Source organism: Pseudopipra pipra, chromosome 12 (assembly GCF_036250125.1).
Source record: "Pseudopipra pipra isolate bDixPip1 chromosome 12, bDixPip1.hap1, whole genome shotgun sequence".
NCBI classification, from domain to species: domain Eukaryota; kingdom Metazoa; phylum Chordata; class Aves; order Passeriformes; family Pipridae; genus Pseudopipra; species Pseudopipra pipra.
In genome coordinates, this window is record NC_087560.1 from 753,992 (window position 1) to 772,625 (window position 18,634).

The 18,634-nt window shown below is 40.5% G+C and overlaps 1 protein-coding gene across 6 annotated transcripts in view; it reads right to left on the reverse strand.

The window, feature by feature from the left end:
* Positions 1 to 18,634, reverse strand: part of TRPM1 (transient receptor potential cation channel subfamily M member 1) — a 95,726-nt gene that overhangs the window by 18,428 nt on the left and 58,664 nt on the right. For all 6 annotated transcript variants that reach the window (XM_064668286.1, XM_064668284.1, XM_064668285.1 and 3 more), the window contains 11 exons: positions 18,012 to 18,136; positions 17,159 to 17,330; positions 14,441 to 14,615; positions 11,622 to 11,745; positions 9,745 to 9,817; positions 8,834 to 8,934; positions 6,000 to 6,173; positions 5,177 to 5,311; positions 4,269 to 4,319; positions 2,590 to 2,730; positions 1,942 to 1,971 (listed from right to left, as the gene is read on the reverse strand). In XM_064668286.1, coding sequence (XP_064524356.1) covers positions 1,942 to 1,971; positions 2,590 to 2,730; positions 4,269 to 4,319; positions 5,177 to 5,311; positions 6,000 to 6,173; positions 8,834 to 8,934; positions 9,745 to 9,817; positions 11,622 to 11,745; positions 14,441 to 14,615; positions 17,159 to 17,330; positions 18,012 to 18,136 — 1,301 coding nt within the window. The remainder of the gene's footprint in view (positions 1 to 1,941; positions 1,972 to 2,589; positions 2,731 to 4,268; positions 4,320 to 5,176; positions 5,312 to 5,999; positions 6,174 to 8,833; positions 8,935 to 9,744; positions 9,818 to 11,621; positions 11,746 to 14,440; positions 14,616 to 17,158; positions 17,331 to 18,011; positions 18,137 to 18,634) is intronic.

The window sequence follows — 18,634 nt, forward strand, 5'->3', positions numbered from 1 at the left end:
TGTCCATCCCTGAAGAACAGGGATACCTGCGCCTCTCACGGGTACCCAGGCAGCTTTCAGACCCACGTGCAGGTGGAGTGGCAACATGCAAATGGAAAAGACGGGCAGAGTCCTTTAGAACAGCAAGATACCAAAGGGAGTGTTCACCTGGGAATAAGCAATCTCCTCTTATGTGTGCAGTGCAAACGGAAGGTATAAGGATCCCATGTCTTAAAGGGATAGGGAGGATGGAAGTAACTGAAGGGAAGTAGTGACAATGAAGCAGGATCCTGAAGGGAGAAAAGCCATGATTGGGAAAATTAGGGTTTAAATAATGTAGGAAGAACAATGCATATATAGGTGTAGACAGCTCATCATCACTCTAGACCTGGATTCCAGCCTCAGAAGTGGATTGCAAGTAAAAGAATTACTATTCTACAAAGTCAGTCCTTGTTTTCAACAAAACACTATTTTTCAACAATATATGAACTTAAATTCAAGTTCAGAGTTCAGCCTCACACCCCAGGCTTCCAAAAATGACTCTTCAGTCAGCAATTAAGCATGCAGTTTTAAGAACTTCAGCAGTTTTAAGAACTGCAAGTGATGACCTCTGTCTCTTACAGTAATTCAAGGGTCATTAATTACATGAAGAAGTGTTGAGCCTCTCTGAAGCACAGGACATAAAATCTCAAATGGAGATTTGAGAATCTCTCACTAAGAAAATCTTCTCACTAAGAAAATAATAATAATAAAAAAAACCTAGGTAAGAAAGACAAAGTGTTGACAAGTCTAAAATTCTTCTTTTAGAGCTGCTAATACTGAAAATCAAAATCCCAAAACAGCTGAAGTCACATCAATTTACTGCCCACTTCAACAGAAGAAATATTAAATTTTCTTTTCACTTTTCCTTCTCTTGGAAGAAGGGAGTGGGCTATACCTGCTGTCAAGTGGAGACGGCGCTCGGGTTTGTGCCACATTGACATTTGAAAGAAAATCAAAATGTGCTTTTGGAGAAGCACTGTGGTCAATGCTGACCAGAGAGGGTCACACCTCTGAGGGGCTGAGCTTTCGGCCTTGAGCCGTTAGAAAAAGGGAAGCAGATCAGAGAGGTTAAACATAACATGGACTTTCTCTGTAGAGAAAAAGGCTCCTTATCTGCTTGGGGAAAAAGAGGCATTTGTGTGTGGGTATGATTCACATCAAATATAACATATGGGATGTCCACACCCTGTGCTTGAACACTCTCACATTAATAAAAGGACACTTTCCAAGGACTATGCCTGGCCCCGTGCTGGCAGTGCTTTCCTGGTCTATTGTAATACTTTTTTTTCAGAAACAGAAGCAACTACCACCAAAACAGAGTGAGTTTTTGGGCATCATCTCAGATACGTTTTTGCTCAATTACAAATTTCTGCAGACACACAAGTAATTGATGCAGGAGCTGGATCCAAATTCTGGATCAGCCCATCATTCACAAAGCATGGTGCCATCACAGTAGCAAGATGTTTTATAGTGGAGAACAGCAGCTGACGTGTCTGACCACCTTGATTTTTCACTCCAGTTAAAAGTTTTCTCTATGATAAAACTTCATCAGCCCAGAAATTGCTATTTCATGGTTAAAGGAGATTTCACCATAAGTAGCACTGCTGGATCACATTCTCTTTTCAATATCATCAATGTTCACACATGAATGATAAAATCTACAGTATGTTCCAACGTGAAACATGTTATTACATAATAGTGCTAAAAATTGCCTGAAGACTACCGAACAGAGCTTTAAGCAGTTCTAAGGATGCTACTCATAAAAAAATGGTCAAAAGTATTTCATAGAATGTTTGCAGAATGGAATATCCTGTCCAGTTGAAATTTACTTAAAGTCATAATGAAAAAGTTAAGAGCAAGAACAGAACTGAATAAAGAAAAGTTCTGATAAACCAGTATTTTACAACAAATCCAACTTACCTCCATGCCTAGTAGTTTAAGAGCTTTTGGCTGAATATTAAAAAATAGAAAAGAAAAATCAGTTAGATGGAAGAGAAAATTCAAAGACCAAACAATACCAAGTAAAACCATTTTCATTTACAAATGCACAATATTTACTATAAACTTACTATTCTAAATAATTGTACCAATCATCATCATCATCATCATCACTACTCTCCCTTTTAATTGTATTTGCAGGAATGCAATGGGTTAGCAAATATTTTCTATGCTGCACCTAAGTGAAAGATTTTGGTTCAAATGGAAGAGTTAAATGAATTAGTCAATAATATATTGCTTTGAGAATTAAAATCACCATGTGGTCACCAAACCTGAAAAAAACAGTGCTTCTAAGCACACCACAGTCAGAAATGCTTGGATTGTAAACTACTGGAATAGGAGGAAATTCCCCTCCAGATCAGTGTATTCACCACCTCTCGTGTCCTCCCATCCTTTAACACAGATGTCTTATAGGTTTCTTATGTAACTTCCCTACTGGAGCTCTTTGTTCAATCTTACAGCATTCCTTTAGAATTTAGCATGCAATGTTTAACAAAAATGAAGGAACAGAGTACTACTTATTTTTTACCATCAGCACGATGCCCACATCCAGAATGAACTCATTCTTACCCTCTTTGGTCCAAATAAATTATTATAAAGAGTCCGAAAACTTTTCCGGGTGTAGTTGCAGCGATAAGCTCCACCCATGAGATATTCAAGTACCAGACCAATATCTATTAGGCTGATATGATAATCTGGTGGAAGATTTCCCTACCAAAAAAAAGACAATAAATTAATAAGGACTTTGGATAAGAAAACATAACACAGATTAAATTGCGTGGCTAGACTTAGGTTATGATTAAATTGGCACATGGGTATTATTTACAACCACTGGATTCAGTATCTGAATATTTGTATGAAATTATTGCTGATTCACATCATGAAAATTTTTGGGGTCATATTTTCTTGGTTTTGTTGTTGGCAGTTTTTATAGTTGTGAACAAACTCATTTGTTTTACTCCTACACTGTGTCAGTGTCCATACAAGTCTGCATTGTTTGCAAGGGTTATATTGGTGAAATTAAGTAACTTTGTACTGATTATCAATAATCCAGCATAAAAGCATCACCTAATTTTATAGTGACTATCAAGCATACTTTACACACTTTTTAATGGAAAATAATATTCCATCATATTATCTCCAGTTAATACTACACTGCAGACCATGATTAATGTGCAGCCCAGAATCAAAGCAAAAGGCAAACTAGAATTTCCATGGTTACACCTAAAACTGGAGAGTTGTCCTGACTGTCAGAACTGGGAGCTGCAAATGCTGCATTACTGTCCCAGCCACATCCTACAGCAATAACAGTTCTACAGCACCACTGAGCAGCTGTTAGGAGGACACAACTAAGGAATACATCCTAAGGAAGGGATACATCCTAAGGAAGCGTCACCTCCAAGTTAACCCAACTGAATCCCCGGGACTGCCGCTGCAGGAGGAGCCATGGAAATGCAGTGGAGGAGGGGAGAGACAGACAGAGCACAATGCAGAGGAACATTAGTGACGCTCAGAGACAATGCTGAATGAGAGAAGCAGATGAATATGAATTATACATTAACCCAGTACTGAATAATTCCCACATCTGAACCTCTCGGGAATAACTGAGAGTTTTTCTTGCAAAAAGGAGTACAAACAATTTAATGCAGCAATTAAACAATTAAATTAAACAATTTAATTCAATTTTACTGAATAAAAGCTCCAAAACCTTAAAGAGATCAAATATGACAAATCTTACAATGACCCTCCCTATTTACAGATAATGAAAAAATTTACATGTAATGGAAACAAATGAATAACAAATTTAGGACAGAATAGATTTTTTCCCAGGTAAAAGAAGGAGCGATGGGAGAAAAGTAACTAAAATACACACAAGGAAACAAACAAAAGGGAACAAATTCTGTGTTCATGAATGGGGCTTCCAGATAACCTACAGGCATTTCCTTCCATTCCTCCTTTGTAAATCCTGCATCGGGAGCTTCTTGTAGAGAAGAAACAAAGCCTAAATCTCAAATGCCATATCACACTACCGGGAGCTTAAAAAACTTAATTTTTAAATGATTAGCAGTGCCACACCCAATTTAGACTGACATCACTGTTTGTCACAAGCAGATATTTATCTTTCCTTTCCTTAGGAGCTGCCATCTAATTTCAAATGTCTGCTTTCCCCCCTGCTGTGCTGCTTTTACTATTGACTCACATGTCTAATGCAATCATGCAAATGTAGCACTGTCCTTAGTAGAACTTACCTTTTTCACATCTCTGACCAGCAAATGCAGCGTATTTGGTGGACCCAATCTCTGAAACAAAAATAATTCATGGTCCATCAGAGCTTCAATTCTTCAGGTTCTTGCCAAACACAAATATAATTAATGATCTGGCACCATAAGCAGAACTTTAGACAACCATGTGCTACCAGACTCCAGAGGGGTGAAAAGAAGGAACTGGGTACAGTGACAAACACATTTCTATCAAGAGCTGTGTGAACCCTTTTTTATAACCCTTCCTGTGCTGATTCAAGTCATAGCACTCAAATCACCAGCACTTGTTGGTATTGTCTGAACTTGCACTTGCTGCAGGAGCCATGAAGGCACCGGAGGACTAGACTGAGGTTATATTTTGTATGAATGCTGCTCTAGACTAACTGCCACTTAAGTGATAGAAAGAAAGACAGCCTAGAAAAGCCACATTCCAAATGAACTTGCTGTGGATCAGGTAGGAGAGAATTTGAATAAAGAAGTATGATGTTCCCCAGCTTTGTGAAAAATTTTGCTTTGCTGGGCCACAATGAAAAATGGTACTGACTTCTGCAATGTGCTAAAATAAAAGGTGTTGTGTAAGTGCTTTACCAAATTTAGAGTCTGATTTCAATAATATTAAAACACACAAACATGAAAAAATAATTGAGATTCAAAGGAGATGGCCACTCCTGACTGGTCATTAAATTTTGACTATCCACATTAGTGGATAGTCACTATATTTACATAACAAACTGCAATAGCTTCTGAAAGCAATTGGACACTGTGTAGTGGCAATGGCTCCCTTTACTGCTATCCACTACCCATGTGATGTCAGGGTTAGAACTTTTTGGAAAAACAAGCATATCTCAGAAGGAGAAGAAGAAGAAAAAGGTATTTTATTCTTTCTGGTCACTCACAGTATTATAAAGTTCCTCCAGGCGAGGAATAGTCAGGAAGTGCTGCATATTCACTCCATTCTCAATAAGCAGTTTCACAAAGTCCACTCGATCCAGAACCAGTGCATCCAGCATGGCCTGCTCCAGGGAATTCACCTGGAGTGCAGAATGGAGAGTGAGAGACCACATGAGTACAGAAGAGTTGGCTGGCTAACAACCACAAACATTTTCATTGCTTAGGATATCCCTGAGTTCCCAAATACATGGATTAATCTGTGAGTGAAAAGGAATTTAGAGGATAACATTGTACCCATGTGCACGTCAATAGAGATGGTAGAGTTCTCCAATGAGGTCTTGGCTGAGAAGAGAGCAGGGACAGAAACTTTTAGCAATACAGCTGTAGCATTCAGTCTTTCAACTTGTAGCTTTCAATTATATTGTTCAGTATTTTTAATTAAATCAGGCATACTATGCTTGACACATTAAGTGAAAAAGGGATTTACTTGCTCAGCATGACAGGAACAAGTCAAAATAACACAGAGGTAGAAGGATGAAGATGCTCACTGGTACTCTTGTTTCCTTCTGACAAGTGCAGGGAAGGAAATGCTACAGGTAAGCACTGACTGGTACTCTGGAGGAATGGCTGCATGTGGTGCACATGGGATGAGAGAGGGATTCCTGCCTCAAAGATTGAACAACATCCCTGCACAATCTACTGCTGATACTACGGGAATGTGCAAATGAGAATCCTGTAGAATGAAAATGTGTATTTTCCTTTTCTCCCTGTCCCTCAGGATGAAAGAAACAATTTTCAACAGTTTCAGTACAAATACTTTCATCTTACCCAGTTGAGGAGTTCAAGCTTTCTTGGGTCTGTTTCTTCTTCTGGCTCTTCTTTTCCTTTTCCTCCTTTTTTCTTTCCTTTTCCTTTCCCTCTCGCTCCTTTAGTCTGAGGTGCTGGAGATTTCTTTTCCTTCTCAGGAGCTGTACCATCAGAAGCTGTAAGGCTTCCTATAGGCTGTATTTATAATGCATTAAAAGGATTAGAAATCTAATTTATCCTACAGTGATTATTTAACTGCATACACTCCTACTGAACTTCCTCCTCTGTCACCACTTCTAACCTTTCAACTAAAAATGGTGATTTCCTTAAGTATAAGGACCTTCTTGTACACTCACAACTCTGCACTTTTCCTAAAGCTGTTATGTGGATGGAGTCAACAACACGGAGTCAAAGCAGTGAAGTAGGGAGACTGTGGAGGATTTCTCTCAAAGAATAAAACCAGTGCTGGAGGATCGTCACACTGCTGTTCCTTTGCTCTCAGTCAAAGCAATAGCTGTCAAAATAAATAGCAGCAAGAGCTGGACAGAAAGAGCTCAACAAGAATGCTGCATGATGCCAAGTAACATCCACAGTGCAGAGGCAGAAAGCAGAGGACAGAGAGCCACTCACTGGTTCATTGACTTCTGCAGGCAGCACTTGCATTCATACCCTCGGAGATACACTTGGGCTTTCCAGTGCCCTCCCCTTCCCAGCCCAAGGCAGGCAGGCACACATGGATCCCACTGCTTGGCTGTCACTGGGAGGCTTAACGTGCTCCAGCAAACACTGAGGTTGTGTCACCTCCACAGACATGTTACCTGGATCACAACTGCCTGTGCTCTGCACAGAGACCTTCAGGACCAAGCCTTTAACAAGGCTTGTTTCCATTCCAAAGCCTGGACAAAACTGCAACTGCCAACTTGCATCCCAGGCTGGTCTGAAAGCAATCTTTATGACTCTGAAATGGGAGTGAATCACAATGGGCTGACACTGTTTCCCCAGACTCCTGTGGATTAAAAGTTATGAACTAGGCCAAAGCAGTACCAGGTTTCAGCTGCTTGGTAGAACCCCAAAATCTAACCACTACAATATGGAGGTTGGAACATTCCACCCAATTAAACATTTTATAGTAATAATATTTCATAATCTTTAGGATTATTGAATCCTCTCTGCATAAGCATTTTAATGAACCTTGAATATTGGAAACATCACATTGCTAGAAGTGAAGAAATAAAACTGCATATGCAGCAACATTTGTTTAAATTTAATTATGTGGGCTTCCAAATGAAATAAATCTCTCCACTATGTATAGCATGCACACGAATGGTATTCCTTTGAGTGTCATTTTATTGCATAGTTGCAGGAAAGACAACTACGTGAAAAATCCACCAAAATTCTTTCCCTTCATTCTTATAGCCTCTTTCAGGCTGGTCTCCTGACAACACTTCACAGTAATTCAGCACCAGATGGTTCACACATTAAGGCAAAAAGCATTGATACAGTGAGACATGAAATTGGAGAATTTTAGAAGATTTTAGTTGCACAGATGAACTGCAGTGTTTCACCACTGACTTCATCAACTAGTGCAGCATTCAACTCCAATAAATTGAGAGATAAAATGCAATTTCAGGACCTAAAGCTTTACTGAAGATCTGTTTCTTAGTCCATCTGGCACAGCTCTGCCTACCAGAAGCTGGTTCTTTGCAATGGTTTCTTCTGTGCATCAGAGTATTGCTCCATTAATCCAAATAGAGATTTTCACAGCTGTGAATGAAGTGAGCAACAGAATTCCTTCGAAACAGATCCACGAATTTCCTTGTTGTACACTTTAATAGGTATCTGGGGACCTTGCCAGCTGCTGGGACATGTCAGTGACACAGCCAGTGGTAAAGAAGGTCCAGGTAACCATTGCCAGTGCATCCTACAGGTCCACTGGGGTGACCAGGACTGCTATTATCCCATTTTGTGTAAGGCCACAGGTTGTTCCCAGTGAATGCTTTTTGGTTTAGGGCTTTTTTCCTTTCAAATCCCACAAGGATTCTTAAATTGCAGAGTAGTTAGGGATGGAAGGGCCCCCTGGAGATCCCCCAGTCCCAGCCCCTACCCAGGCAGGGTCACCTGGGCAGGTGACACAGGGACACGTCCAGGTGGGTTTGAACATCTCCAGAGAGGAGACTCCACGGCCTCCCTGGGCAGCTGTTCAGGGCTCTGCCACCCTCAGTGGAAAGAAGTAAGAGAGATGCTCCAGTCCCTTGATCTTTGTTGCCCTCCACTGGCCTCACTCCAGGAGCTCCGTGTCTCTCTGTGCTGAGGAGCCCAGGACTGGACACAGCACTGCAGATGTGCCTCACCAGGGCTGAGCAGAGGGGCAGGATCACCTCCCTCGACCTGCTGGCAGTGCTCTTCCTGGTGTATCCCAGGATACCATTGGTCCTCCTGACCCCTAGGGCACACTGCTGGCTCACGGACAGCTTGTCATCCACCAATACTCCCAGATCCTTCTCAGCAGAATTGGTCAGCCCCCAACCTGTGCTGGTACCTGGGATTATCCCTCCCCAGGTGCAGGGCCCCACACTTGCCTTTGTTGAACTTCATTAGGTTTGTCTCTGCCCAACTCTCCAGGTTATTTTTCTGCTTGTCATGAAATTGCTTTTCTTTCTTTCACAGAGATTAAATTATTGCTAAACATTTGCAAATGACAGTATAAAACTTTCAAAACAAATATGATGTTCTTATTTAATTAACAGCACAAACCAGAATTCAATATTGAAAATCCGAAGTGTGAATATTGCACAACTTAATTTAAATTTACTTTGAACTTCTGACAAACAATGAGTAGGAAAACTTTGTCTTACTGGCCAGTGGTGTCCAAAGACAAAGATTTGGCTGCGTGCAATGTCCACACGATTCCAGGCCAAAGCCAAGCTGAGCTGGTCTGGAGCAGACGCATTGGTACCTAAAGGGAAACACACAGATATTTAGTATTTCATACATGATGAAACAAGATTGGACAACTTTCTGTAATTCACTTCTCCAAGAACTAGAAAACAGCCAGCCTGACTCTGTATCATACTACCATTAGAAAAATTCTACCACAAAGTAGTGGATTCATCAAATTGCTTTATAGCATCTTCCATGCAACCCCATAATCCTGTTTTCCAAAGGATTAACCAGATTATCTCCCTTTTTTAAAAAGTTCCTACATTGACTTCTATTCTGACACTAAAGACAGATATTTAACTCTTCTGAAAGACCCCTCTCAACTCCTCTGGCTGATGCTGTAGATAAGAGTGCAATACTTCCTCTCTTTATTTCTTTGCTTTGGGGACTCCAGTGATCCCATATTGAGCTTGTGTCAACTACTATATACCTGCAAATGTAACAAACTCCAAACAAGTATGGAACTGATCCTATTGCTCTAAGGCTTAAATATCACAATCTGAGATCTGGAAAAATCCAGACAACCTTTTCTCTTCCCACCTTTTCTTCTGACTGTGTTAATGTATGCTAAAACTGCAATAAAATGAGCTGAAGTATCAGTAGTATAGTTGTTGCAACATTCCCATCTCAGGCTTTCAGGGGAGGGAAGTCACACAAAGCTTTTAATGTAGATTTTATGCTCCCTGTGAAGCTGAACCTTAACCAAGCACATTCAGGTACTTGGTAGAATCCAAGAGAATAAATCAAAGACACAACACGAAGAGTGAACCTCAGACAGTGCATAGGAGTGTCTTGTGCATCCTTCCTAAGTGCCTGTGAGACCCACCTTTGAGGAGAGCAGTCAGGATGGACATCTCGATGTCCTGCTGGCCCTCGGAGCCCATGCGGAACACAGTGATCTAAAGGGAGCACAAACCCAAACACAGGGAATTACAACACAGGGAATTACAACACAGGGACAGAGAGACTGAACATGCAACGGGAAATAGAGCACAACGGTGCAGCTTTATTATTTCGTAAGACTTCAGATTGTTCAAAAAGTACTAAATTTTTCTTTGAAATTTAATTTTCACAAAAGTGTTTAAATAAATTCTTTCAATGAACTTATCCTAAAATATCCCTGCATTGCTAAACATGACAAACTTGATGAAAATCTTCACCAAATCCATGAATTTTGGAAAATGGTGACAAAACTGCCATGCAAAACTGATTGTTTTCTGACAGTTCCATTACTTTCCAGCAGTAATGGAAATGCCAGTTTGGAAATGGAAATGCTAGTTACCCGAGATACCTATCACAGTATCCATTTTTTGACAAAAACACTCAAATTTTTTCAGCTGCAGGTTATGTTATGTATGACAATCAAAATGGCAGAACCAAATAATAAAGAAAGGTGATTATTTCCAGTCATATTTGCTTAGTTCAGTCCATTACAACTCACTGATTTTGAAAATACTAATTCATTCAAGCTTAGCCACTGAACTACATATTAAAAGATTGGTAATTCAAAAGCAGAATAACCTAATATTCCATCTTGATAAGTTAATACCACATGCAGAGAAAAAAACCCAAATTCTTCATCTTCCAAAACCAATTCTCCACAGCAGATGCTAGCATTACTACTGGGAATAGCAATTTTCTCAACAGTTAGAATAGATTTCACATGAATGCAAAGATACATGACATTAGAAGAGAGAAGAACTATAGGAAAACTTTTATTAATTAACAAGAAGGTAGACAAAACTATCAACAAACAAACTGTAAGTCTGCTTAGGCTGCATTCAGTGTCTGAATTTTGCTGAGTAAACCAGGCCTGCTCTGATGTGCATTGAAAATTCAAAACAGTTTGACTAAAGCACTTGTGGGCTCTCTTTTCTCAACCAATTCTTCCAGAAAGGCTGACTCTCTTCCAGTCAGTTTATCACTCACGCTTTTTACCAATTTGACTTCCAGTGAGGGCGTGTGAATGGAACTAATCTCAGCATCATATTGACAAAATTTCACTGAAACAATTAGTCAAAGGAAAACACTCAAAGATCCATTTTGCCTGCAAAGTCACAGGCACAGTGAACACAATTTCAATGCACTGTTTCCAGATGACAGGTTTTCTTTTCCCAAGCACACTTTTCTCTGCAGCTGTGATGGGGCAGACAGGCAGGAACCTGAGTGTGTGGTACTGCACAAAGAGCAGACCTGGGACAACCCAGGAGCACGAAAGGGTGGGATATTCAACAGCACTTAATGCTTCAGTTTCTTTTGAAAGGCCTGCAAAGGCCATTTGACTGCAATGAGAGGCTGTTAAAGACTAACTGTGTCAGAAACCAAACGGTGTTCATGCACTCTGAATGCTTCTTGCCCCCAGGAACCCTTTCTTCAATCATCTTTCCTCTACTTTCTAACACAGGAGCGGTTGATCGTGGGTTTAGTGCATTTATCTCAGTATCTTAGTCTGCCTTGCTCAAGTCTGTGAAAAAAGATTCCTATCAACTTACACAGGAGAAGAATCTGAAACTTGTTTTTGAGGCTTTCCAGAAGACAGAATTCTTTTCTTGGCCTATGCTTATGAGTGAAAGACTGTGTACAGTTAATGGAGCTGTATGGGAAAAAAAGTTTAAACTATAACCCTGGGAAAATGGCACTTGAAAGTACTCTGTAAACTTGGTCACAGGCATGATCTTTGTGAACTACTTTTAGAACACTTACAAGTTCTTTTTTTTTCATGCACTCCATAAGAATGACGAACAGCTGATGAGCTTGATTCCTGTTGTAGTTAAAGGTTTTCTGGATGGTAACTAAAAGCTGGTCCCTGAGGGATTCATTTATTATCCTAAAAGAAAATGAGACATAAAAGAAGACATTGCCAGAACGAATATATATTCAGAAGGCCTGCTGTTTGAGAAACAAGTTTTCATCCATCAGAGCAATGACTTCATTTTGAAAAGAAATGAAAACATACAGCACCCTTCATTCATTACAGGTAAGGAGTTCAGGAGAAGTTAACTGCAACCAGGAAATTCATACCCAAACTGGCTTTTATGCATCTCAGTACTTCAGCACTGATTTAAAAACTGACAGAGAACTTGAACTATCCTTTCACCCTGGAATAAAATGCACGTAGCTCTTACTCTTGTTATATATCATGGATATAAGTTAGCACTATAACTTACAGGACCCCTACCTTTGCTTCTAAATGTTACAAGGCCCTTTGCATATAGCTGAAAATTCCCAAATATTTCATGCTACTGATATGTCACCTTGGTTATCCTGGTTATCCTCTTAGAGGATTGAAATTGCTGCCGTATCTGAAACCTCATAATACCCGAGAAACAAACAAGCTGAAAAATGATTCAAGAAATTATACTGAAAGCATTCTAGAAAGGTCAGAAATGTTTCATCTCTCCAAGCAATATGAACCAGAGCCCTTCAGTCTTCATGCATTTCCTAATAAAACACATGTATTTTCAGATGATGGAAAATATTAGCAGCAGGTGCCGAGAGATACAGTAAAATTCAAAGTTGATTGTGAGAAAATGATTGGACTGACAAAAAATTCTCATTGTAGATCTGCCTTACTAGATGAACATATTTATCTTATAATTATTGGAGAAGAAAATTGAACACTGCATCATATCCACTGGGAGAGAAAGTCATGCAGTGAACACATCTCAGACAGACTGATCCTGATAAGCTCTTCCAATTACCCATGAGCTGATAGGAAGGACGAATGAGAAAGAAAAAAAGAAAAAACAGAAAGTTTGATCTAAGCTAAGGAAGTGTCCTAGTTAGAACAGCTGGGTACAGTTCATCACTGGATGGGTGTAACCCAAAACTGTGTATTCTATAGCCTTCCATGCCATTTCCCAGAAACTGTTGTCAATAGACTATTTGCACCCTCTGCCCAGAGCAGCCTGACTCATCAGGCTACAAACTAGGTGCTAAGAGGCCTGCGAGATAGAAGGGCGTTTTTAGATGATAGAAGGGCGATTTTGTCCTCACGCCCATTGAGGAATCCCCCCTCCCTGAGGGAAGTACTGAGCATTCCTGCCTGAACTGGAGAATACATAATCTTGGGTTTTGGGATTTTTTTAACCACTCGTGGGATCCAGAGGAAGACTGCAGACCACTGCTCTCAACCAGACTGCAACCACCACCCTCAATTGGACTGCAATCACCACTTTTGACCAGACTGCAACAGCACTCTCACCAACAGGTTTTCCCCCTCTCCCTTTACTTTGGACTCAGGGACCCCAAGGAACACCACTCTGTTCATGCCCCAGGGTGCTGGGTTATACATTTGGGTTTTGTGGGTTAAAACCAATTGTTTGTCTGCATAATCGTACTTATTGTATTATTTTATTAAATTGTTATTCTGATTTATAATCTCTCTTTTGGGTTGAGTTCATTTTCCCCTGCTGATTTACCTTTAAACCAGCACAGGAAGGCTTGGTTGGCAGAAAGGAAAAGAAAGTTATTGACTCTTAAATACTTCCTTGTAGGATTAAATATGTATGATGTCTAAACACCAAAAAAAATCTAGGATCAGAGATGCTCTCCCAATTCAGCAAGTAATATCTGGACTCCTTGATTATACTACTTATCTCCCTGATATGTAACCCAAGCTAAGCTCCAGGAAATAGACTGTATCTTCAGCACAAGACAGGTGCCATACCCTAATCAAGGCAATATATTAGGGTTTTGCCTGTATCTGGCTACTAAAGATAAAGTCTTGATATTAACAATGACAATGGGGAAAGTATGCTACTTGACTGGGAAGAACAATATTTTAAACTAAAAATGCAATACTTGGCTTTCACTTGAGTAGATGAGCTTTATGCTGTTAGTAGGCTTTATATCCACCAAAGGGGTGACCAACCAACCATAAAATACCATAAAACCATAAAAATGACAGACTCCAGAGAACTTTGAATTAGGAGATTCATTTGGACAATGGACAGGAGGGCTGTGGAGTAGAATGCTCCAGAAAACATCCTCCACTCTGTTTATGATATCAGGCAGCACTGCCCCAAAAAACCATCATAGGTGCAAAGAGTAGCAAAAGAACGAAGGCAGTCCAACATTTTCACAGCTGCTCTGGCACTCTTGGAGAATGAAGCTCATTCCCACAATGCACTGGAATCAGGCAAACACATGCACCAATTAACCTCAGCCCTGGTCTGAGGAAAAGAGTTATTCCACTCATTCTTTGCTTCTAACACGCCCAATCCAGCCCCAAGCACAGTGCAGCAGACATTGCTGGAGCCTGTATGACAGTGCACTGCACTGAGAGCAGGCTCACTGCACAGGACCATCAAACACATCCCAAGAGGTAACAACTTCTACTCGTTAACTCCAGGGCTAAGATCAAACAGGCAGCAAAAGCTGGCTGGCAGCAGAATCCCCTTGGTTAGTAGCCTTTTGTCCTTCAGGTGAGTTTTTATGAAACTTCAGTGAGAGCAAGGCATATAGTCCTACAGTGCCCTCCTGAGCAAGACACATCTTCGGTGAAGATCTGGAAATCTTACCCTCCTTCCTCTGAATACTTGTGTGCAAAGGACAGGATGTCGGACGCTCGCCCGCTGCCGTCACAGATCACAACAGGGAGAGGGGGCTCCTCTCGCAGGCACTCCAAGACAATGGAGATCACGTTGGGACCCCCTTCCACTATGAGTCCAACTACAGGAACACCTTGCCCCAGTCCTGAAAAAAACAGAAGAACAAAAAAACACACAAAAAAGAAGTGTCATTGCAACTTAGTTTAAGAGATTGAGATATTATGAGTGGATGTGATTTCTGTGTTAGAGCATCACTTCAAACCAGAGCCATCAGGAAAAATGATGGCCATTTCATGGCCAATATGAGGAAAAACATCCATATGCTGTTTTGTGGCCACAAAAGGAAAAGAGCAAGATGCCTCTCTTCCCTTGCTTTTGTGTCAGCTCCATACTGATAACTTATTCAGTTGCTGTTGATGAATTGTTTGTAACCTCTTGCAACAGATACCGGGTACAGATAAAGCAGCTATAACATGATGTTCTATTGCTTCATTAGCTTCACTGTTACTTGGATGGCTCCCAGCTACTGTCTTTGATGCTTGAACTCTTCCTTGGTTACCTATGGGAAGTCTTCAGTAAGGTGACATATACTTAGGCTTACTCCTAAGATAAAAAATATGAAATGAGTGTTTTTATCATGAGGCTGAAATGGCTGGCGATGGAAGAGACGACAGCTGAGCATCCCTTTGCTGTCCCTGCCTCACTGTGATCTCCAGGCATAGGATGACAAAGGGAAGCCCACAGGTCACATGGTCTCAGTAGCCTTGGTCACAAGAAACTTGGGGAAATGAAGGACAAAACATTACCTGAAAGCTGACTAATCCCACTATTATAAGCATTTGAATTCAGTTCTTAATCTGTAAAATGATCAGTACTTTATAAAGATGTATTTTTTTTTGCATGGCCAAGAACACGTAAAAGTGTTGTTATTTTCAACCTTGATTCCTCTCTGAAGAACAGGAACACCATTCACAGTAACAGCAGAAGCTTCCTGACATCCTCCTGTCAGGGTACCCCAGCTCTGAGAAGGAGGAGTCACAGAGTATGGCCCGGCCTGTGTGTCCATGAAATCTTTAATGATGCCTCCTGAGATTTCCAGAAGAGGTGCCTGTGCTTGAAGTGATTAAAAAGAAACAAAACAACTCCCTGCATGTTGTTACTGTAGGGGTACTGGAGCCCTTCGCAGAACAGATTTCTATGTGTATTCCCAACTCGTGACAAAGATCATCAAACACCACCTAGATCTGAACCAACATCCCCAGCCCCAGTGGTATTAAAAGAAATGACACTCAGCATCTTGCCCTGGGCCCTGAATTCCTTATCTTCCAAGCCAGAGCTCCCTTTTCCAACCCTACACTCTGCCAGCACTCCTGCAGCAGACAGAGCCCAGCAGCAGAACTCAGGCTGGTGTTTGCAGCCCGTGGGCAGCAGCACCTGACCCTGACCCACACCCAGGGCCCAGGGCAGGGACTGGGTCCACTCAGGTTCTCGAGCTTCCTGTAGGCACAAAGCCTTCCTTACACACTTCCTAGGACGTCTGGGACTCGGGGCTCATCTCTAACTGCACGTTGTGGCTTTACCTGGCACTCCACTTGATTCTTCTGCTCTAGTTATAAGAGTACTTAAGCCCTATTAGAAAGCTCTGTAGAGTTCAATCCAGTTGTCGTTCTGGATGTCTGTTTTCTCTTACTTACACAGGCCTACATGGTTTACAGTGGCATGTGTAAGAAGTCAGAAAGGCAATGGGTAGAAGTGATGTCAATTCTCCAGTAGCTCTTAATTGAAGTGTGGATTCAAAGACCATAAACTTTTTTTTGGGCCATTCTTTATTAGGTAGTTGTGGGTTTTTTTAAAAAGTTGCTGGAAAACCACAGTTACCAATTTTTTTTATGTCATCTTTTTAAAAAAACCTTTTTTTCCTATAAAAAATTAAAAATGTCTTTTAAAAGCATTTTTTTAAGATAATGGCAAAAAGAGTTCTAGAAAGTTATTTTAGAGAGGCCATAATAACTGGAAGATATTTAAAAAATACACAAAACTAAATATGCAAATATTAAGTATAAATACAAATATATAATTATACAAAGAAATATAAATAAGAAAATATAAAACTAAATATGAAAGCACTGATGAGAGATCATCTTGATAATTGCTTAATTAAAAATTGAAATCCCAGCTGAGTTTATCTGGGAGATCCAAGAATTTTGAGTGTGATATTTCAAGTGAAACAAATCAATCCATCTAAAAGAGAAAATAAAATGCTAGCATGAACATTTGGAACCAGCAATCACTGAGCTGCACAGGATTCCTGTAAACAGGAACTGCACAAAATCAGTTCATCCTGTGTGTTTACTGATGCTTATGAATTCTAACCAGAAGTGCACAAATTCTGTGCATTTTCCTTTCCTTAGATTTTTACCGCTTTGAAGCTCCTCCTTATTATTTTTTGTCAACTTTTCTCCGTCCCTTTATCCAGTCCTCGTTTCGTGGCTTTCCTGTGCTGTTGGATGTGGGCCTCTCACCACTGGTCAGACAGCACATGTTCTGGTTCACTCACACAGTCCTGATCTAATTTTTCTAGAAAGAGCTGGAAGAAGCCTTTCATTTCCATACCTCAAAGTATTTCAAGCCCTTCTTCCCTCCCTTCCTTTCAGAAGTTATGTTTACAGTCTGTCCCACTGTACTTACGTGTGTTTATTTTCTGGAGGGAAATGTGTTTCTCCAGCTGACGCCGTAACTTTACTTCAGCTCCATATTTACCTAAAGTACCATTGTCTGCCAGGATGAAGTGGGTGTGGGAACTGTTTAGCACAGAGAGCTTACTCAGAGGGTTTGACATGGTTTGGTAAACACGTGTTACCTGCGTGTCAAAGGCAGAGACGCACCCGGGTTAGAACGAAGAACCCAACGGGAAAATCCCCCACCCCACCCAACAGAAGCACATGTCTTATGAGGAAACAAATCAACCAAACCTTTAGAATCAAAACCAGAGGAGAATTAGAAACAGCTTGCTTTTGCAGTCCTAATCTGAACTCTTCACAGCACTCTCTTCTTTGGGGGATGACAGTCACATCTGTGCACTCCCCTGCATGTTCCCCTAAGCTCATTAACGAGTCTCCTTGTTCACACACTGTGTTGTCACTTAATCCTCTTACTGCATTAGAAAATACATTCTCATTTGGAGTTCCTGGTAATTCATGTGCCCCTCCAGAGTACCCATCCATAATAAATGCCAGCCTTGCACACGTAAAGGCCCTTACATGACTTATGACACAGAAGTCTCCATATGTCACCCTGGAGTTAGGACATAAGACTGTCACCACAGAGAGGTCTTTATTAGTGAAAGCAATGAAACCTCACTAGCTCTGTATTCACATGGAGGTCATAGGTGACAACCTGAGAAATACATTTGGACAACAACTTTTTTTTCAAGAAATTGTTCCATTTTAGCTCTTAAGGCTGCTTTAGAAACAGAGTAAAGTAATACTTCAAAAATATTAACAGTGTATTTTGTTAAACATCTCTTTCCTTAAAGACTTACATCTTTTCCTATTAGATCTTCCTTGTTTTCTACAATGCCCCATGGTGCAATTCCTATGGCACATATTCGTCCTCTGGATTTGGAGGAATGATCTTTCAAGGCATCTCCCACGTGACGAATGACACCTGTGGGTGCGATTAATTGAATTCACTCTTGGCACTTTTGAGAGATCACTAAGCGACAGAATTTTCTCCTTGTCTCTCATGGAGCTGCCTGTTTTTCTGAGTTGCTTTCACTACTAACCTGGTATCTCTATGATAGAACATGCAATGCAGACAAACCCACGTTTTTATTTTGTTATGGTTGTGAGTAAATCCTATTACCTTTTCACATCCTTGTGCTGAATTCAGTGACGTCTTTGAAAGACTTACCCAGTGACTTAACTTGCCACAGTGTAATCTGTACCCTTGTCTGTCTCCAAGTGTGTTATTCAGTGGACACAAACCACAACATCAGGAAATACACTTTTAGTAACAGAAAGATCTTTGTACAAAAACAAACCATAAGAAGCTAAAGCTTGGCAAATTCAGAGTAGGAGACTTATTAACTACAAGGATAATCAAGTACTAAAAAAAGTGTATTATAACTACTGGTAGATTCCTTGCTACTGAAACCAAGGCTGA